Source organism: Canis lupus, chromosome 2 (genome assembly GCF_011100685.1).
Source record: "Canis lupus familiaris isolate Mischka breed German Shepherd chromosome 2, alternate assembly UU_Cfam_GSD_1.0, whole genome shotgun sequence".
NCBI lineage: Eukaryota > Metazoa > Chordata > Mammalia > Carnivora > Canidae > Canis > Canis lupus.
The window spans coordinates 35,513,564-35,533,070 of record NC_049223.1 but is presented as its reverse complement, the minus strand read 5'-3'; the positions used below and the strand labels follow the sequence as shown (position 1 = coordinate 35,533,070).

The following is a 19,507-nucleotide window of genomic DNA, read 5'->3' as shown; positions in this document are numbered from 1 at the left end:
TGGATAGTGTCCTCAGCCAAGGTGTAAATAACACCAGGGTGTTCTCATTGCTGTCAGTGTCATGGGATGTCACCAAGAAGATGAAGATGCCTCTAAGGTTGTTTGCAGGGAGACATCAGTCTGTCTCCTCATACTTAGTCGTAGGAGTTTCCAGAGAAGGAAGGTGGGCTATCCTTGATGCTGAAGGTGTATGTTGATGTAAATTTCTATGGACAAGGGCGAGTCCTCTGTCTGTTGCAGTTACTGTGATGTGATATTCAGAAGGCTTTTCCCCCCTCTGTTAAGAATGTGCACTGTCAACAATCTATAATAATCTATTAAATTTCCTAATTGAAAGAGTAAATTATGAGGTGTGTGTGTAACAGACAACTTGACCATTCTTCCCAGAGTCTCGGTCATGCAAATTCAAGAAGGCAATTACTGTCCTAGGAAGAGTATTTTCCAAGACTGGACTAAACAGAGATGTAATGATCACTTCCAGTCTATTGTCCTTTACATCTTCCACTAAAATGAGTATTCTGGTCCTCCCCAAAAGTGCCGCTCCATCTTCAGCTTGTATTTCCATTTCATAAAATGCACATTCTGGGATGCCTGGGTGGCTCAGCGGTTGAGCGTCTGCCTTTGGACCAGGGCGTGATCCTGGAGTCCTGGGATCGAGTTCTACATCAGGCTCCTGCATGGAGCCTGCTTCTCTCTCTGCCTACGTCTCTGTCTCTGTCTCTCTCTCTGTGTCTCTCATGAATAAATAAGTATTTTTTTAAAAAATAAAATGCACATTCTTCATAGTCTAGATCCCCTGCTGTTGATATTTCCCCAGTATTTTCATTAATCTGGAATAACGGAGATTGTTTTTCACTAATTTTCCAGAATCTGTAGACCACTTCTCCGTTGGCTCCCTCATCTGGGTCGCTGGCGCTCACAGCAAGCAGCCCGGGGGCACGTTCTCTGGAACTTTCGGTAAATCGGTAGAGTAAAAACCGGGGCATTGTCGTTTGTAGCCAACACCTTCACGTGGATGTGCACGGTGTTGGATGGAGCAACGCGGGTCACCACCGTCAGCGGCGCTGAGGACCAGGTGGTGAACAGCCTCTTCCTCGCGGTCCAGGGCCTACTCCAGTACCAGCTCTGGGTGTAGAGTTCCATCCTCTCCAGTTTGCACGTCCAGGGAGAAGTGGCGATTGGGGCTGAACTGGTAGCTCTATAAGGAATTCATGCCCACATCCGGGTCAACAGCCTCGGGGAGGGGATGTGTTCCACGCACAGTGATTTCATTAATTTTCATTTCCAGTTCTCAGCCTGGAATTGTGGCGCACTGTCGTTTATAGCAGTCACTTCTACTTCTATTCCGTAATGTTTTTTTTTTTTTTTTTTATTCCGTAATGTTTTACTCCGTCTTCCACCTGGACTTCAAAGTTCACCAGGCACCGCGCGCTCCGAGCGCGGAGCTCCTCCCGGTCTATCCTGTCCGCGGTGATCAAGCTGCTGCTTCCTGAAAATCTGTGTCCTACTCCTGGAGAGGATGCGGACTCCGCGCTCCGCCAGCTCCCGGGGCTCCAGCCCCAGATCATTGGAGATGTCCCTACACGATATAGTCGTTTTCTGTCTCTTCAGGCACCGAATAGCAGATCTGGCTGGCTCTGATCTCCCACAGCCTGTCCAGGAAAAGGCACAGCAGAACCAGTCCTTAGTGGGGCGGGAGACTCAGTGGAGTGGCCATCGTTGCTTCATTATGTATTTTTTTTTCCAGAAAGCTTTCTGTGCAAATTGACTCCTTTTTTTCCTTCTGCAAATTACGATGATCTTTTTTTCTTAGGAGAAACCAAAGATCCGCAAGTTAAGAGGGTGAGTTTTGTTGCAGCTTTTGCTGCGATTCAAAGCATCTGTGAAGCTTTGCGTAGCTGTAGATCGTAACTTCCGGAAATGAGAGAGCTCATTTAGCTTTTCTTAGAGCTGGCGAACAGCGGCGCTTAGAGTCCTAATCTGTCACTACACCCACTGAGATGATGATTATAGATGACTAAAAAAGAAAATATTTTTCTAACCATGATTGTGGACTTGTCTGTTTCTTGCATTCTCACTTCAAAAGCAAATACCATTTCTGGATATGTTAGTTGAAAATGAAGTAGAATGAAGCTTCTAATAATACACGTTAAGTCGCCATTTCTTTCTTTTTTTTTAAAGATTTTTAAAAATTTATTCATGAGAGACACAGAGAGAGAGAGAGGCAGACACAGGCAGAGGGAGAAGGAGGCTCCATGCAGGGAGCCTGACGTGGGACTCGATCCCAGGACTCCAGGATCACACCCTGGGTGGAAGGCAAGCACAAAACCTGCTGAGCCACCCAGGGATCTCCTCTTTTTTTAAGGAGGCTCCACGCCCAGCACAGAGCTGAATGTAGGCCTTGAATTTAGGACCCTGAGATCAAGACCCGAGCTGAGAGCAAGAGTCAGAGGTTTAACCGACTGAGCCACCTGGGTCCCCTCAACATTTTTTCTTAATATCAGATTAACTTACTCTGTAGAATTTTTTTTCTTCGTGGTAGAATTTTGCTCTCATTTTATATATGTAAATTATTCTAATTTCCTTTTTATAATGCTTCAAAATTTTTCTAAATGTCATTTTTCTGAAGTAACTAAGATGTGCAATCCTCTGGAAATACATTCATATTTTTCTTAGTTTTATACATTATACATACATTACATAAGTTATATTGAGTGAATATATGGACTATTTACTTTGAAATTGTTTTATAAGGTTAATTTATTCAGATAGTAAATTTGCTGGATTAAAGTTTCCTTAAAATTTCATTCACCAAAATAATTTTAATTAGGCAAGAGTAATAGATTTTCTTACCTAATATTGATAAAGTTTGAAATAATTATTTTTAAGTTACATATTTGTGGATGTTAAACATTTATGGTATTTCAAAAAATTTTTTAGTTTTCTATGAGAATACATAATGCATACACAGTCTATGGCATTTGGAATATTCAAATAAACACACAGTGAAAAGCAAGTTTCCATTTCAATCCTTCCATAAAGAAATTATGCAATTTTAAAGTAGTCTTAAACTTCTTATTTTAAAGGTCATTTAAGGGGATGCCTGGATGGCTCAGTGGTGGTTTAGCGCCTGCCTTTGGCCCAGGGCGCGATCCTGGAGTCCTGAGATCGAGTCCCACGTCAGGCTCCCGGCACGGAGTCTGCTTCTCCCTCCTCCTGTGTCTCTGCCTCTCTCTCTCTCTCATAAATAAATAAATAAATAAATATTTAAAAAATAAAGGTCATTTAAATCTCTGTAATAATTAGAGAGAAAAAGAGGACCAGATGTAGAACACATTACTATCACTACAAAGCAATAAGTGTGATTACAAGAAATTCTTTCAGAGGAACCTGGCTGGCTCCAATAGTTGAACATGTGACTCTTGATTTCAGGGTGGTGAAATGAAGCCCCACACCAGACATAGAGCTTATATTAAAAAAATTCTTTCAGCAGTTTGTAAAGATACCATTTATTGAAGCAACTGATAAGAAAGACTACGTAGAAGACCTATTCTTAAGAAATGATAACTTAGGGATGCCTGGGTGGCTGGCTCAGCTGTTGAGCATCTGGCCTTTGGCTCAGGGTGTGATCCTGGAGTTCTGGGATCCAGTCCCATATCCGGCTCCTTGCATGGAGCCTGCTTCTTCTGTCTCTGCCTCTCTCTGAGTCTCTCATGAATAAATAAAATCTTAAAAAAAAGAAATGGTAACTTAGAGCCTAAAATTAGTTTTTTTTGTCATAAAATGGAAAATTCAGGATTCTCCTTCCCTCCTACAGATACAAGGATGAGAAAACCTCTACTCACTAATGTTTAGAGTTCCAAATAATAAGACAAATCCAGTGACTTTCCCAACGTCTTCCAAAAATATAGGTCAGGAATGACAGCAAGTGATAGAGGCAAGGGCATTTCCTTTTTTTTTTTTTTTTTTTTTTTTTTTTTTTTTTTTTTTTTTTTTTTTGCCAAGTGTCTATTAACTATAACAGAAAGAGGAAGATTTTTTTTAAGAGGAGGATTTTAAATTCAAGAAAATTTGAAGGAATTTAGATAGTGATTGCATCTTCTGATGAGTTCACTGAGTCTCCCTCTCCCTCTCCCCTACTAAACTATTTTCTTACAATTTTAAAGTATTCAACAGTCATGACTAGGTAGATATAAGGAACTACATATGCGAAATAAACATTTTAAAAGATGGAAGCTATACTATGGAAAGAAGATGGCTAGTAGTAGTTTCTTTGCTTTAAAGGATGAATTAAATGATCACCTACTTTAAATTTAATGTTTACTTATATGTAAAAAAATTCACGTTAAGTGAGGCAAAGAGTGGGTAAATTTTATTACCTACAAAAAATGTGAAATTGATATAATGCTTTTGCTGTGATGCAAGGAGCACGCTCTCACTACTTTGTAAATATGAACTTGTGTTATAACTGTATTATATGTCACATAACTACTCCCAACTCACCAATATCCTTAAGGAATGGAAATACAGCTTTCTGATGGGCTATAATATCTTTAAGAAAACTCACTACTCTTAGAAATGCAATATATTTCCATATAAATATGAAAAATTTGATAGATGACAAGAAGATACTTAAATAGAACTCACCGAGGTTAGAGTTTCAGGATGGGAAGTCGACTCATTGGTATTATAAAGTGGAAATAAGGCCCCAGATGAATCACTGCAGAGTAGTATATCTTGTCCTGAACTCAACTGCTCGTTACATTTCAGAAAATTAAACTCTGTCTTTCCAGTATGGGCAACGCACAAATTGTAGGAATAAGGCAAAGTCCCTTCGCTACAGTTGGGAGGAACCACAGGTCCGGACTTGACACACAGACCAGGCCGAAGGCAGCCCCAGGTGGTGGAGCTGGAGGAGCGTCGCAGGCGCAGGGCAACCGCCAGAATCACCGCGAGGAGGAAGAGCACGGAGATCAAGGCCAAAGCCACCACCAGGTAGAACTGCAGCTCAGCCTGGGGATCAGCGGGCGCCTGGCGCTCGCTGACGTCTGGCAGCGCCTCCTGCAAGCTGTCAGCGAAAACCAGGAGCAGCGTGGCTGTGGCCGAGAGGGGCGGCTGTCCCCCATCCCGCACAGCGACCAGCAGGCGCTGGCGGGCCGCGTCCCTGTCGCCCAAAGCACGCGCCGTGCGCACCTCGCCCGTGCGCAGCCCCAGGCTGAAGAGTCCCGGCTCGCTGGCCTGCAGCACGTGGTATGACAGCCAGGCATTGTGTCCCGAGTCGGCGTCCACCGCCACCACCTTGGTGACCAGGTAGCCGGGCTGCGCGGCGCGCGGCACCGTGTCGAAGAGCGCCGAGCCGTCGGGCCCCAGCGCCGGGTACAGCACCCGCGGCGCGTTGTCGTTGCGGTCGCCCACCAACACGCGCAGGCTCACGTTGGCGCTGAGCGCGGGCGAGCCCTGGTCGCGGGCCTGCAGGGTCAGCTCGAAGGCGCGCAGCTGCTCGTGGTCGAAGGCGCGCTGCGCGAACACCACGCCGCTCTGCGCGCTCACCGACACGTAGGACGCCAGCGCCCGTGGCTCCAGGTCGCTGGCCACGATGGAGTAGGAGACGCGGCCGTTGGGCCCCAGGTCGGGGTCGGAGGCACTGACTTGGGCGATGGAGGCTCCAGGAGGGTTGTTTTCGGCCACGTGGACCTCGTAGGAGGCCTGCTGGAAAACTGGCGCGTTGTCGTTGACATCCGCAATGTGCAGAGTGATGCTTATACTAGAAGAGAGGGGCGGCTTTCCCCTGTCGGTGGCTGTGATGGTGACATTGTACTCAGGGGTCTGTTCTCGGTCCAGAGTCCCGTCTATTACTAACTTATATGAATTTTTGGATGAAGAGGTAATCTGAAAAGGAACTTCACCCTCTAATCGACAATTAACCTCCCCATTCTCCCCGGAATCTTGATCATGTATCTTGATCAAAGCAATTAGCGTTCCTGGTGGTCCGTTTTCCAGAATCATTTCGGCTAGAGAATGGAATGTAACTTCTGGACTATTGTCATTTTCATCTTGAATGTTAATTTCTACCGTACATTGCGCAGCTAGTCCTCCACCATCCCTCCCTTCTACCACTATAGAATATTCCTTGGTTTCTTCGAAATCCAGCGTCCTTAGAGTTGTGATTTCCCCGGTCTTTGAATTCAGACTGAAGACTTGCCCTGTCCTGTAGAAGGAGTAAGTGATTTCAGAGTTGATGCCCTCATCTTGGTCAGTGGCTGACACCTGCAGCACTGCAGTCCCTGGGGGCACGTTTTCTGGAAGGCTTACTCTGTATATGTCCTGGTTGAAAACAGGGGGGTTATCATTGGCATCAGTGACCTGGATCTGGAGTTCAGTGGTGCCGCTGAGCGGCGGATCTCCACCATCCAAGGCAGTCAAAACTAGACAATGGTAACTCTGTTGTTCCCGGTCTAAACGTTTCTCCAGTGCCAGTTCTGGGTATTTACTGCCATCTAATTTATCCTTATTTATCAATGAGAAACGAGGGCTAAGAGAGAGTTTATAAATCTGAAGACCATTTAAGCCAATATCTGCATCTTCTGCTGCTTCTAATATAAACCGAGTGCCTGGCACAGTAGACTCACTTATTTGCAGATCAAAAGAAGTTTGGGTGAATTTTGGCGTGTGGTCATTAATATCTTCGACGTCCACACTCACGTGATAAAAGTTCAACGGATTTTCAGCAACAGCCTCAAATTCCAGAGTACAGGCTGACTTCTTCCCGCACATCTGCTCCCGGTCTAGCCTGCTGCTCACAAGTAACTCCCCGCTCTTGGCGCTCACGGTGAAGTAAGGCTTCTCCAAACTGATGCGCAGTTGTCGAGTCGGTAACTCGTGCACGCTGAGTCCCAAATCCTTGGCGAGGTTCCCCACCACCGAACCCTCGGGCATTTCCTCGGGAATCCGGTAGCGGATCTGCTCCGAGAGCGCCCAGCAGAACAAAGACAGCAGGAAGGGAAGGAGCACTGGCCACCTCTCAGCCCAGCCCCTCTCTCCAGCGCCGCTCCCCATCCCTGTTGCTCCGCTCAGGTTGCTCACCGGCCCGGAGACGCCGGATTACAAATGATCTCTGTGCCGCTGATGTCCGGAGCTCCGAAAAGGCTGTAAGTCCTGTGTGAGGGTCGGGGTTTCTTCTTTTCCAAAGGAGGAAGTGGTGTTAAAGGCTCGGGCTAGAGAGTCTGATAGGGAAAGTGCGCTGCGGCTGCGCGAGGAGATCGCCAGTGCCCAAGCTCTCCACTTTGGCCAACAGCGGCGCCCACAGTCCGCACTAGGAAACTGCAGCCTTGGATGCTTCAGTTTAACCAGCTACTGTAATTACAATCTAACTGAACAGCCTTGTTTTTATGTTAACATATTTAATATATTAAATTATAAAGCCTTCTTTAAGGTAGCTTTTGACATGTTTTCAAATTATTAGAAATATGTTGTTTTTTAGAAACCTACAGATACTAGTCCATCCATTTCCCCCTACTAGAAACATACATTGAACTTTTGCCTTGTGCTAATTAACTGCCCTTGTCAGTGGCAATATAAAAATGAATGACAGAGGCCTGACCTCAGAGAGTTTATCATCTACTGACTTCAAAAATTTATTTCTCCTTATTAAGTATGGAATGTGAGACAATTTTAATCTTCTTTCACTGGTTCCTAAATGTTTTCCCCAACATTTCTACACGATTGATGCTGTTTAATATCACATATATTAGAGAATACTAACACTGATGAAAATTATTCTGTATGGAACGCCTGGGTGGCTCAGTGGTTTAGTGCCTGCCTTTGGCCCAGGGCATGATTCTGGAGTCCTAGGATTGAGTCCCACATTGGGCTCCCTGCGTGGAGCCTGCTTCTCCCTCTGCCTGTGTGTGTCTCTGCCTCTCTCTCTGGGTCTCTCATGAATAAATAAATAAAATCTTTTTAAAAAAGAAAATTATTCTGTAAAGTTGTGCAATTTTATACATCTTCAAACATCTCTTTCTTCTGATAATATCAATCCTCTGTTTTAAAAATAATTTCTTTTTACTCTTTTAACTATCTAAGGAAGTATTCATTTAAAAAAAACCCTGTCCCTATGATGCAGCCAAGAGATGATTTACTCTACCTTCTTCTTCATGTCTCAAAATTACTTGGTTTACGTCATACCCAATGTATTACATTAGTTCATTCTTAAGTCACCAGGGAAATGTTTATCTATTATTCAATACAAAGTCACAAAAGAATTGTAGATCACATTACTTTCTTATCTATGTACCTATTTTGTCCGGAAGTAATAACTTTAGAATTGAGCTTATGGTAAGTTTATTCACATAAATTTCCTCGGCAAATGACATTTGTTCTAATTATTTTACTCCATTTGTTGAAATATTTAAACAATCAGTGAATGTTTTGAACAAGAGAAAAGGACTTTCCATCAGGGTAAATTTCCAAACACTTTTAAAATTGGCAAAGCGTTGGGCAGCCCGGGTGGCTCAGTGGTTTAGCGCCGCCTTCATCCCAGGATGTGATCCTGGAGACCCAGGATCAAGTCCCACATCAGGCTCCCGGCATGGAGTCTGCTTCTCCCTCTGCCAGTGTCCATTCCCCCCCCCCCCATGAATAAATAAATAAAATCTTAAAAATTAAAAATAGCATAGTGTCAATAATATAGTTATTCCCTCAAATATCTGTGCACACACACTACAGAAAACATGAAGTTAAATCCCACCCACAGTACATGCAAAATAGGAAGACACACTACAGAAAATATGAAGTTAAATCCCACCCACAGTACATGCAAAATAGGAAGAAACACTACACAATCCTTGGGAAGTAACCTTTTTATAACAAATGCTTTATTTTCATTCTCATGTGATGACAAATTAAGAGCACTATTAAAGCTGTAACAAGGAATACAGAAAACATATAATCCAGATGGAATTATTTTCTAATTGAGTTGATCAGCTTGTTTAGAATCTGTTTATATTAAACTTTTTCTTAAAACCAACATTCTCAAAATCTCTCACCATGAGAACACAGCACATTTCACATGGCTGCCCAATCAAAAGAACTCATTGGAACTTACTGAAAGTATGTTTTCTGTATTTTACATATTTTCTTACTTACTGAAAATATGTTTTCTGCATATTACAAAAGGATATTTTACTTCAAATATGATTTTGTTGTTTTTATTTTTGTTTCCTTGGGGGAGCTGGACATTTTAAACTTTAGATTCTATGTCCACTTTAGTATGAGCTCTTGGAGACCACTGACACATAAGGGAACCAGCCTCACCTACTATAGGGTTCCACCCTTTCAAATGTATTTGCATTTTGAAATATAATAAGTATTAAAAATTGAAAGGTACTGATGCAAACACAAGCCTCATAAAAGGGGACTGAAGTGAAGAAATCTTCAAAAGCCTAGAAAACCTTAGACCCTCAAGATCCAACCCTAAACAGAATCCTAAAATTGTGAGATGTAGTTTACTTTTACTAAGCTAATACAAGGATTTAAAAGTCTCCGCTATTTTTTCTGAGAAAAAAAATATATATAACTGAGAGAAAGCTTGAGCAGAAGTGCAGGGAGGGGCAGAGGGAAAGAACCTTCAAGCAGACTCCTCAATGAGCCAGGAGCCCTATCAAGACTTGATCCCATGACCCATGAGATCACTACCGAAGCAGAAACCAAGAGTCTGAGGCCCAACTGAGCCAAACACACAGGCGCCCCTATTTAATAATTTTTTTAAAGTAAGCTCTACACCCAAAGCTGGGCTAGAACTCACTACCCTGAGATCAAGAATCACATGCTCTACTGAATGAGCCAGCCAGGTGTCCCACATATGGATTTTAAAAAGTTGAGAGTTTAACATTTAAACAATGTGTCTGAGCCTTTATAAAGCAAAGGAAGCAAATTATCATGATTAGAACCTCAATTTTATAGTATCACCAATAAAACAAACCAAAAACTTTCTGTCATTTAAAAAAAATTTGAACTATCTCCAAGAACTGTGTTCTAAGAACATAAATTTATAAAAAAAATACAATTCTTTTGAGAATTAAACATGAACAAAGAACTGAACTCACCTGAACAGAAGTAGTTTCATCCTTACATTCATGAAGATCCACGCATGTTAACAAAGAATCATTTTTCTCACAGCTCTCCAGACTGATTAGTGTGTCCACATAGTTGGGCTGCGGGAAGATCACGTGACTCTCCCGCGAGCCCGCGGTCAGGGACACCTCGTGAGAATAGGTCTGCAGGAACGCCCGCACCCCGTCCACGCCCACAAACTGTGAGGCCGAGGCCGGCGCGCCCAGCAGCCCTCCTCCTGCAGCCTGGAGCAGACGCGACGCGTGCCAGCGCCTCAGCCTGAGCGCCAGCAGCACGATGACAAAGGCGAGGAAGACGCAGGAGACTGCGGCCACCGCCACCACCAGGTACAGCGTGAGATCGGAGTCGTCTGGGTCAGCTGAGGTCCTGATGCTGCCCAGGTCCGCCAAGATGTCGGGGATGCTGTCTGCCACAGCCACGGTGAGCGTGACGGTGGCCGAGAGAGGGGGCTGGCCGTGGTCCTGCACCGCCACCACCAGGCTCTGCTTGAGCGCGTCTCTGTCCAGCAGGGCCCGAGCTGTGCGCACCTCTCCCGTGTGCAGCCCCACCTCGAAGAGCCCAGGCTCGCTGGCCTTGAGCAGGTGGTAGGACAGCCAGGCATTCTGGCCTGAGTCTCTGTCCACTGCCACCACCTTGGTGACCAGGTAGCTGGGTTCTGCGGAGCGGGGCGCCAGCTCCACGCCTGTGGAACCATCAGTGGGGAGGGCAGGGTACAGGATCTCTGGTCTGTTGTCATTCTGGTCCAACACGAACACGGTCAGTGACACGTTGCTGCTAAGTGGAGGGTCCCCACTATCGCTGGCAGTCACCAGTAACTGCAAGTCTCGTATGTGCTCATAATCAAAGGAGCACAATGCATATAGGATGCCTGTGTCTGAGTCGATGGAGACATAGGAGGATAGAGGCCCCCCCATGATGATGTCCTCGGTCACAGAGTATGTGACCTGGGCGTTTTTGCCACTGTCGGGGTCGTAAGCCATCATAGTGAAGATGGAGGCACCTCTGGGGTTGTTCTCTGGGATATAGGCTGAATAGGAGACTTGAAGGAAGGTGGGTGGATTGTCATTGATATCTGCCACATAGAGAATGATGTAAGTTTCTGTAGATAGAGAAGGAGTTCCTAGATCTGAAGCCATCACTGTGATATTGTACATAGAAACCTTTTCTCGGTCCAGATATTTCCATGTCACCAATCTATAGTAATTATCTATTGATTTTTCTAATTGAAAAGGTAAATTATGAGGTGTGTAACAGACAACTTGACCATTCTTCCCAGAGTCTCGGTCATGCACATTCAAGAAGGCAATTACTGTCCCAGGAAGACTATTTTCCAAGACTGGGCTAAACAGAGATGTAATGATCACTTCTGGTCTATTGTCATTTACATCTTCCACTGAAATGAGTACTCTGGTCCTCCCCAAAAGTGCCCCTACATCTTCAGCTTGTATTTCCATTTCATAAAATGCACATTCTTCATAGTCTAGATCCCCTGCTGTTGATATTTCCCCAGTATTTTCATTAAGCTGGAATAACGGAGATTGTTTTTCACTAATTTTCCAGAATCTGTAGACCACTTCTCCGTTGGCTCCCTCATCTGGGTCGCTGGCGCTCACAGTAAGCAGCCGGGTGCCCAGGGGCACGTTCTCTGGGACTTTCACTCGGTAAACCGGTAGAGTAAAAACCGGGGCATTGTCGTTTGTATCCAACACCGTCACGTGGATATGCATGGTGCTGGAGCGACGCGGGTCACCGCCGTCAGAGGCGCTGAGGACCAGGTGGTGAACAGCCTCTTCCTCGCGGTCCAGGGCCTGCTCCAGCACCAGCTCTGGGTGTAGAGTTCCATCCTCTCCAGTTTGCACGTCCAGGGAGAAGTGGCGATTGGGGCTGAGCTGGTAGCTCTGTAAGGAATTCATGCCCACATCCGGGTCAACAGCCTCTGGGAGGGGATAACGTGTTCCAGGTGCAGCGATTTCATTAATTTTCATTTCCACATTTTCGACCTGGAATTTTGGGTTATTATCATTGATATCAGTGATTTCTATTTCTATCCTGAAAAGTTTTCCTTTGCCTTCAGCCAAGATGTTGATATGTACTAAACACCGCGCATTCTGAGCACAGAGCTCCTCCCGGTCTATCCTCTCCGCTGTGAGCAAGCTGCCAGTTTTCTGGTGCAGAGCAAAAAGCTGTGTCCTACCTCTGGAGACGATGCGGACTCCGTGCTTCACGAGCTCGTGTGACTCCAGATTCAGGTCCTTGGAGATGTTACCCACAAAGGATCCTTTGTCGCTCTCTTCTGGCACTGAATAGTGGATCTGTCCTCTCCCCATTTCCCCCAGCGTGCCCAGGAGCGCGCACAGCAGGACCAGGTTGCCGCGTCTCTGGTAATTTTTTGGAGCAGCCATTATTCTTTTACTACTGAATCCACTCAGAATCCTCATTGGGCATATGTGTCGTGTTTACCTTTTTGCTGATGCTATGAAGATCATCTTATAGAAAACTAGAGTGTCTCAGATGTAGGGAGAGAGTTTCCGCAGCCCTGCAGTTGGTTTGTGGGATCTGTGGGTCTTTGCGAAATGGGAGCGCTTAGTAACCGGATGGCATTTTGTTACATTGATCTCCAAGTAGGTGAACAGCGGCGCTTAGAGTCCTAAGCAGTTACTGCACCCACTTAGAAATGTAATAATATGCGCTAGGTTATTGAGAGAAAAAAAAAATACTACTTGCCTTTTATAGTATGTTTTGAATTTATTTAGTTTGTTTCTGAATTCAGATTTTAAAAGTCATTGCCAAGAAGCATGAGATTAAGTAGGATTAAAGTTTTATATAGTATTATTAAATGATCCCCCAAAATTTATGGGTGAATCTCACATTACTCAAATTTCTGGAATACATTTACTTTTTTTTAAAAAAGATTTTATTTATTTATTCATGAGACACAGAGAGAGAGAGAGAGAGAGGCAGAGACACAGGTAGAGGGAGAAGCAGGCTCCATGCAGGGAGCCCCATGTGGGACTTGATCCTGGGATTCCAGGATCAGTCCTGGGCCAAAGGCAGGCGCTAAACCGCTGAGTCACCCAGGAATCCCCAATTTACTCAAAATGTAAATCATTAAATTTCATTTCTTACTATGCTCTAAGATTTATTGTAAATCTATTCTTAACTAAGGACTCCAGTTGTCACTGGAAGTAAATTCATTTTTAGACTAAAGTAGAGCTATTGAAAATGATTGACTCAGAAGATATTGTACTTGATGTAAACCAATTAATCATTATAGTAATCTTTTAGAGCTGTTGATTTCTAAGTTTCTTTTTAAAATGCCATTTTAATTACATATTGATTGTTTTCAAATTAATATTGTGAAATTTTAACAGGATAAATGCTTTTACTTTCAATGTTCATGAGATTATATTATTTTACTTTATTTATTTATTTATTTATTTATTTATTTATTTATTTATTTATTTATTTATAATCTCTATACCCAAGGTGGGGCTCAAACTCAACCCCAAAATGAAGAATCCAGTGCTATACCAACTGAGCCAGCCAGGCACCCTTGTTTTGTTTTAAGATTTTATTGTATTGTATTGTATTGTATTGTATTGTATTGTATTGTATTGTATTGTATTGTATTTCAGAGAGACTGTGAGTGGTGGGAGGAGCAGAGGGAGGAGGAGAGGGACAAGCAGACTCTTCAAGATGCACAGAGCCCATGTGGGGTTTGATCCCAAGATCCTGAGATATTGACCTGAGTTGAAGGCAGAGGTTTAACTGACGAAGCCACCCAGGCACTCCATTATTTAAATAATGTATTTTTTCTATTTGAATAGGAAATATTTTTGAAATACAAATGAATACACAAGGAAAAGCAAATCTCCATCTTACTCTTCTACAATGAGGGATGTTTACATTTTTAAACCGACTTAACTAACTCCTTAAGAAAGATCTATTTTAAAGTTAATTTTATTATTTTTATTTTTGTATATTTTTTGCTGAAGTTTGATTTACATATTTTTGTATATTTTTATTGGATCTAAAGTTAATTTTATCTTAATTAGTATTTTGATAAAGAGAACCACAAAAACAGAACACATAATTATCACCAAGCAGTCAAAAAGTGTGGGTACAAAAAAAATTGGCTTTTTTCTTCAGTAGTTTGTGAAGTGGCCAGTAACTGAGTGGTTACTAACAGAAATCTAGCAAAGATGAAAACTTTTTAATTATATTAAAAAGTTAAATTATATTAAAAAGTATTATAATATATATTTGTATGCACATCACATTGGCAATTTTGTCTAAGATTTGAAGAACTGAAGACTCTATTTTTCTCCTAGAGATAAGAGAATGACTAGAAGACCTCTGACTATATTAAGGCTGCAAAATAGTTTAAAATTATATAGGGTTGTGTATGAAAACCTATGCTGTTTATGTAAAAGAAAGTATGTTTATCTTCTGGTGAGCATAATGGTCTTACTAGTGAGTAAAATGCTTTTAAACATACACACCATTGCAATGTATCCATCTACATAAACCCAGGTTAAGATATTTAGGAGGCTTTGAAACAAAAGGAAAAAAATATAGGAAGCAAAACAACAGTTAAATCAGTTAAGAAAAATGTCTAATTTTAGCTTGTTTGTTTTAAAGGGTTACTTAAATGACTGCCCACTTTTACACTTAAAGAATGTCCAGCCATATATATATATATATATACACACATAATAATAGGAAGAAAAAAATAGGAAGAAATCTCATTAGCTTTTGGAGGATAGTCTCTAACACTGTTTCCCTTCATAGATAAAACCACCCTCTCACTGCTTTGTAGATCTGAGCCAGGTAAGACATTCCTAAAAGAGACGTAACTGCTCCTGCTTCAACTTCCCTTGAAGAATAGTATGACAGACTTCTGACTTTTTAGAGAAACTTTTAGATTTACAAATTGTGTATTTTCCTATGAATATAAAACAATTGGATAGATCATAAGAAGCAGGTTATGCTTAAAAGAAAACTCACCGTATGGGAGGTTGACTCACTGGATTTGCAAAGTGGAAATAAGGCCCCAGATGAATCATCAGAATGTATGTCTTGTTCTGAACTCAACTGCTCATTACATTTCAGAAAATTAAACTCTGTCTTTCCAGTATGGGCAACACACAAATTGTAGGAATAAGGCAAAGTCCCTTCGCTGTAACTGGAGATAACTCCAGATTCAGTCTTGGAGCAAACATTGGTCTGAAAGCAGCCCCAGGTGGTGGAGCTGGAGGAGCGTCGCAGGCGCAGGGCAACCGCCAGAATCACCGCGAGGAGGAAGAGCACGGAGATCAAGGCCAAAGCCACCACCAGGTAGAACTGCAGCTCAGCCTGGGGATCAGCGGGCGCCTGGCGCTCGCTGACGTCTGGCAGCGCCTCCTGCAAGCTGTCAGCGAAAACCAGGAGCAGCGTGGCTGTGGCCGAGAGGGGCGGCTGTCCCCCATCCCGCACAGCGACCAGCAGGCGCTGGCGGGCCGCGTCCCTGTCGCCCAAAGCACGCGCCGTGCGCACCTCGCCCGTGCGCAGCCCCAGGCTGAAGAGTCCCGGCTCGCTGGCCTGCAGCACGTGGTATGACAGCCAGGCATTGTGTCCCGAGTCGGCGTCCACCGCCACCACCTTGGTGACCAGGTAGCCGGGCTGCGCGGCGCGCGGCACCGTGTCGAAGAGCGCCGAGCCGTCGGGCCCCAGCGCCGGGTACAGCACCCGCGGCGCGTTGTCGTTGCGGTCGCCCACCAACACGCGCAGGCTCACGTTGGCGCTGAGCGCGGGCGAGCCCTGGTCGCGGGCCTGCAGGGTCAGCTCGAAGGCGCGCAGCTGCTCGTGGTCGAAGGCGCGCTGCGCGAACACCACGCCGCTCTGCGCGCTCACCGACACGTAGGACGCCAGCGCCCGTGGCTCCAGGTCGCTGGCCACGATGGAGTAGGAGACGCGGCCGTTGGGCCCCAGGTCGGGGTCGGAGGCGCTGACTTGGGCGATGGAGGCTCCAGGAGGGTTGTTTTCGGCCACGTGGACCACGTAGGAGGCCTGCTGGAAAACTGGCGCGTTGTCGTTGACATCGCCGATGTGTAGGGTGAAGCTTGAGCTGGAGGAAAGAGGCGGCTTTCCCCTGTCGGTGGCTGTGATGGTGACATTGTACTCAGTGGTCTGCTCGCGGTCTAGAACTGCATCTGTCACTAATTTATAGGTGTTCATAGAAGAAGAAAGTATTTTAAATGGAACATCACCTTCTAATTTACAGGTAACTTCTCCGTTGTGTCCAGAATCCTTGTCACGGATTTTAAGCAAAGCAACGTGTGTTCCCAGCTTGGTGTCCTCCATAATAAGATCTGGCAGAGATTGGAATACCACTTCTGGGAAATTGTCATTTATGTCTTGGACCTCTATCTCCACGGTACATTGGGCAATCATTCCTCCACCATCCCTTGCTTCCAAAACAATGGAATATTCCTTGACTTCCTCAAAATCTAATGTATTTAGAATAGTAATTTCTCCAGTATTAGCATTCAGGTCAAACTGGGTGATCTGGCCTGCTTCAGTGAAAGAGAAGGTGATCTGGGCATTGACACCCTCATCCTGATCGGTGGCCATCACTTGAAGCACAGTGGTGCCCGGAAGCACATTTTCCGGAAGGCCTACCTTGTATAGCTCTTGACTGAACACGGGAGGGTTATCGTTGGCATCAGTCACTAGGACCTGTATCTGGGCAGTACTACTTAGGGGTGGATCCCCGCAGTCCAACGCAGTCAAGGTCAACCTGTAGGATTTCTGCTCTTCCCGGTCTAACGGCGTCTGTAGTACGAGTTCAGGGTATTTACTGCCATCTAATTTATCTTTATTCACGAGTGAGAAATGATCATTGGGGTTGAGCTGGTAACTCTGTAGTGAGTTGGTACCAATATCCCCATCATGAGCAGATCCTAAAATAAATCGTGCCCCGGGCTTTGTAGACTCACTTATTTGCAGATCAAAAGAAGTTTGGGTGAATTTTGGCGTGTGGTCATTAATATCTTCGACGTCCACACTCACGTGATAAAAGTTCAACGGATTTTCAGCAACAGCCTCAAATTCCAGAGTACAGGCTGACTTCTTCCCGCACATCTGCTCCCGGTCTAGCCTGCTGCTCACAAGTAATTCCCCGCTCTTGGCGCTCACGGTGAAGTAAGGCTTCTCCAAACTGATGCGCAGTTGTCGAGTCGGTAACTCGTGCACGCTGAGTCCCAAATCCTTGGCGAGGTTCCCCACCACCGAACCCTCGGGCATTTCCTCGGGAATCCGGTAGCGGATCTGCTCCGAGAGCGCCCAGCAGAACAAAGACAGCAGGAAGGGAAAGAGCACTGGCCACCTCTCAGCCCAGCCCCTCTCTCCAGCGCCGCTCCCCATCCCTGTTGCTCCGCTCAGGTTGCTCACCGGCCCGGAGACGCCGGATTACAAATGATCTCTGTGCCGCAGATGTCCGGAGCTCCAAAAAGGCTGTAAGTCCTGTGTGAGGGTCGGGGTTTCTTCTTTTCCAAAGGAGGAAGTGGTGTTAAAGGCTCGGGCTAGAGAGTCTGATAGGGAAAGTGCGCTGCGGCTGCGCGAGGAGATCGCCAGTGCCCAAGCTCTCCACTTTGGCCAACAGCGGCGCCCACAGTCCGCACTAGGAAACTGCAGCCTTGGATGCTTCAGTTTAACCAGCTACTATAATTATAATCCTGTGTCTAATTGAACAAATCCTTTTTATATGTGTATATATTTAATGACGATTATTTCATAGTATTAGCTACATAAATATACCAAATTTCCAGGTTTTTAGGTTAATCAATATGTTGACATAATTGTTCCTCTTTCTTCAATTCGCACTGAAATAGATGACTGTAACAGACTTTGCCTAAAGGATCTCAGAGTACAGTAATTTTGAATACTTATTAACTAGCAGTATATGAATAAAGTTTTATCCTTCTTTCCTTGTTTCTACTTTCTCTTGATTTCCTTACTTTTTGGGTACTTCTATGGTCATTTCAATTTTTCAGAAACCATCAGTAATGCTAAATTGTCTTAAAAAGGGCACAATTTATATTTACCTCTAAACTCTTCTTTCTTTCAAAATAGCTTCCACAATTTCTTTATAGTAATATTATCTGACATACACTTCTACCAGTTAAGGAAATGACAGCTGGGAAGAATGTTAGCCTATTCCCTCTCCTTTACATTGCACATTACTTTTCTGTTATAAAATATAACATCAATCTTTAAAGTCAGCAGAGATATATATTTTGTCTTGCAACAGAAAGTCACTAACCCTGGTCTACTGCAGTGAGATACCGGTTTCCAGCTGTGTGCTTAAATACAATATCTCTTGATGATATAGTCCTTAGAATATTCATTTGCAGTAACATACTATTGCGTTTAGTGGTGGTTTCTTTCCTTTGTTTAAAAATATTTGTATGTATTTAATGAATCTGGTTGGATTTTCCTCTTCAAAATATCTGTTAATCATATTTCTTTTTAAAAAAGATTTTATTTATTCATGAGAGACACAGAGAGAGGCAGAGACACAGAGAGAGGGAGAAGCAAGCTCCTTGCAGAGAGTCTGATGCGGCCTTGTACTCGGACCAGGGCTCAAGCCCTGAGCCAAATGCTGATGCTCAACCGCTCAGCCACCCAGGAATCCCTGATAATCATATTTCTGCCTCACAAAATGTCAGTAATATTGTCTTCTCTCCAAGTGATTATACATCTGAATACTGTATAATATCTGAAACATACTTCTGCACTATTGCAATCCCCTTTTATGCAAAATACCACCAAACTCAATGCTATGTTAGAAAAAAAGTCCTGTCCTTTTATTTAATACTTGAGACTTTAAACACAGCCAGGAAATAGCCTACCCCCTCCCTCTTATTGCACAATTAATATCCTGGTTACAAAATGTAACATCAATCTTCAAAGTTACAAGGGAACAATATTTTGCATAGTTCCTAGTAAACAAGTAGATCCAAGTAAACAAGTAGATCCAAGCAAACAAGATTACTTGTCATCATCATCCTCTTCTAGTTGCTAATCAACTGATATACCGAGCTTTACTGAAATGTTATATAATGAATATAGAAGTAGTTAACCCCAGACTGGATTATTTGTAACAGAATATTTCAGCAGATCCAATAAATTGAATCAACTTCTGGCCTAATACTTGAGTATATGGTTGTTTCATAAAGCAAGCATTCCCAAACTCCCACTAGGAGAGTTCACAAACACTTCACATGTCTGTACCACTAAAATATCCCAATGGAATTCTGTTTTGATACATGTAACTGTTTATGTCACAAGTTTCACTTGAAATTACATTTTATTTGATGTCATATCTTATTGCTTT

The 19,507-nt window shown here is 43.8% G+C and overlaps 2 protein-coding genes across 19 annotated transcripts in view; both read right to left on the bottom strand.

The window, feature by feature from the left end:
- The window catches only part of LOC478038 (protocadherin gamma-C5), a 194,281-nt gene that overhangs the window by 96,339 nt on the left and 78,435 nt on the right, over window positions 1-19,507 (bottom strand). The window contains exons 1-2 of one of the 18 annotated variants that reach the window (XM_038530425.1): window positions 4,648-7,797; window positions 1,354-1,808 (exon numbers count right to left, since the gene is read on the bottom strand). The exons of 13 other annotated variants lie outside the window; for them this stretch is intronic. In XM_038530425.1, the coding sequence (XP_038386353.1) occupies window positions 1,791-1,808; window positions 4,648-7,056 (2,427 nt within the window). In that variant the 5' untranslated portion in view covers window positions 7,057-7,797 and the 3' untranslated portion in view covers window positions 1,354-1,790. Of the gene's footprint in view, window positions 1-1,353; window positions 1,809-4,647; window positions 7,798-10,103; window positions 12,715-15,138; window positions 18,090-19,507 lie in introns of those variants that run through there. 4 more of the 18 variants (XM_038530423.1, XM_038530424.1, XM_038530401.1 and 1 more) reach the window with 4 other exon arrangements.
- LOC607624 (protocadherin gamma-A9) lies at window positions 705-1,689 on the bottom strand (the record flags this gene model as incomplete). Its single annotated transcript, XM_038532048.1, is given in 4 exon segments — window positions 705-1,293; window positions 1,296-1,389; window positions 1,392-1,488; window positions 1,490-1,689. Coding segments are annotated over 4 exon segments (768 nt in total), but the record flags the coding sequence as incomplete, so codon positions are not given.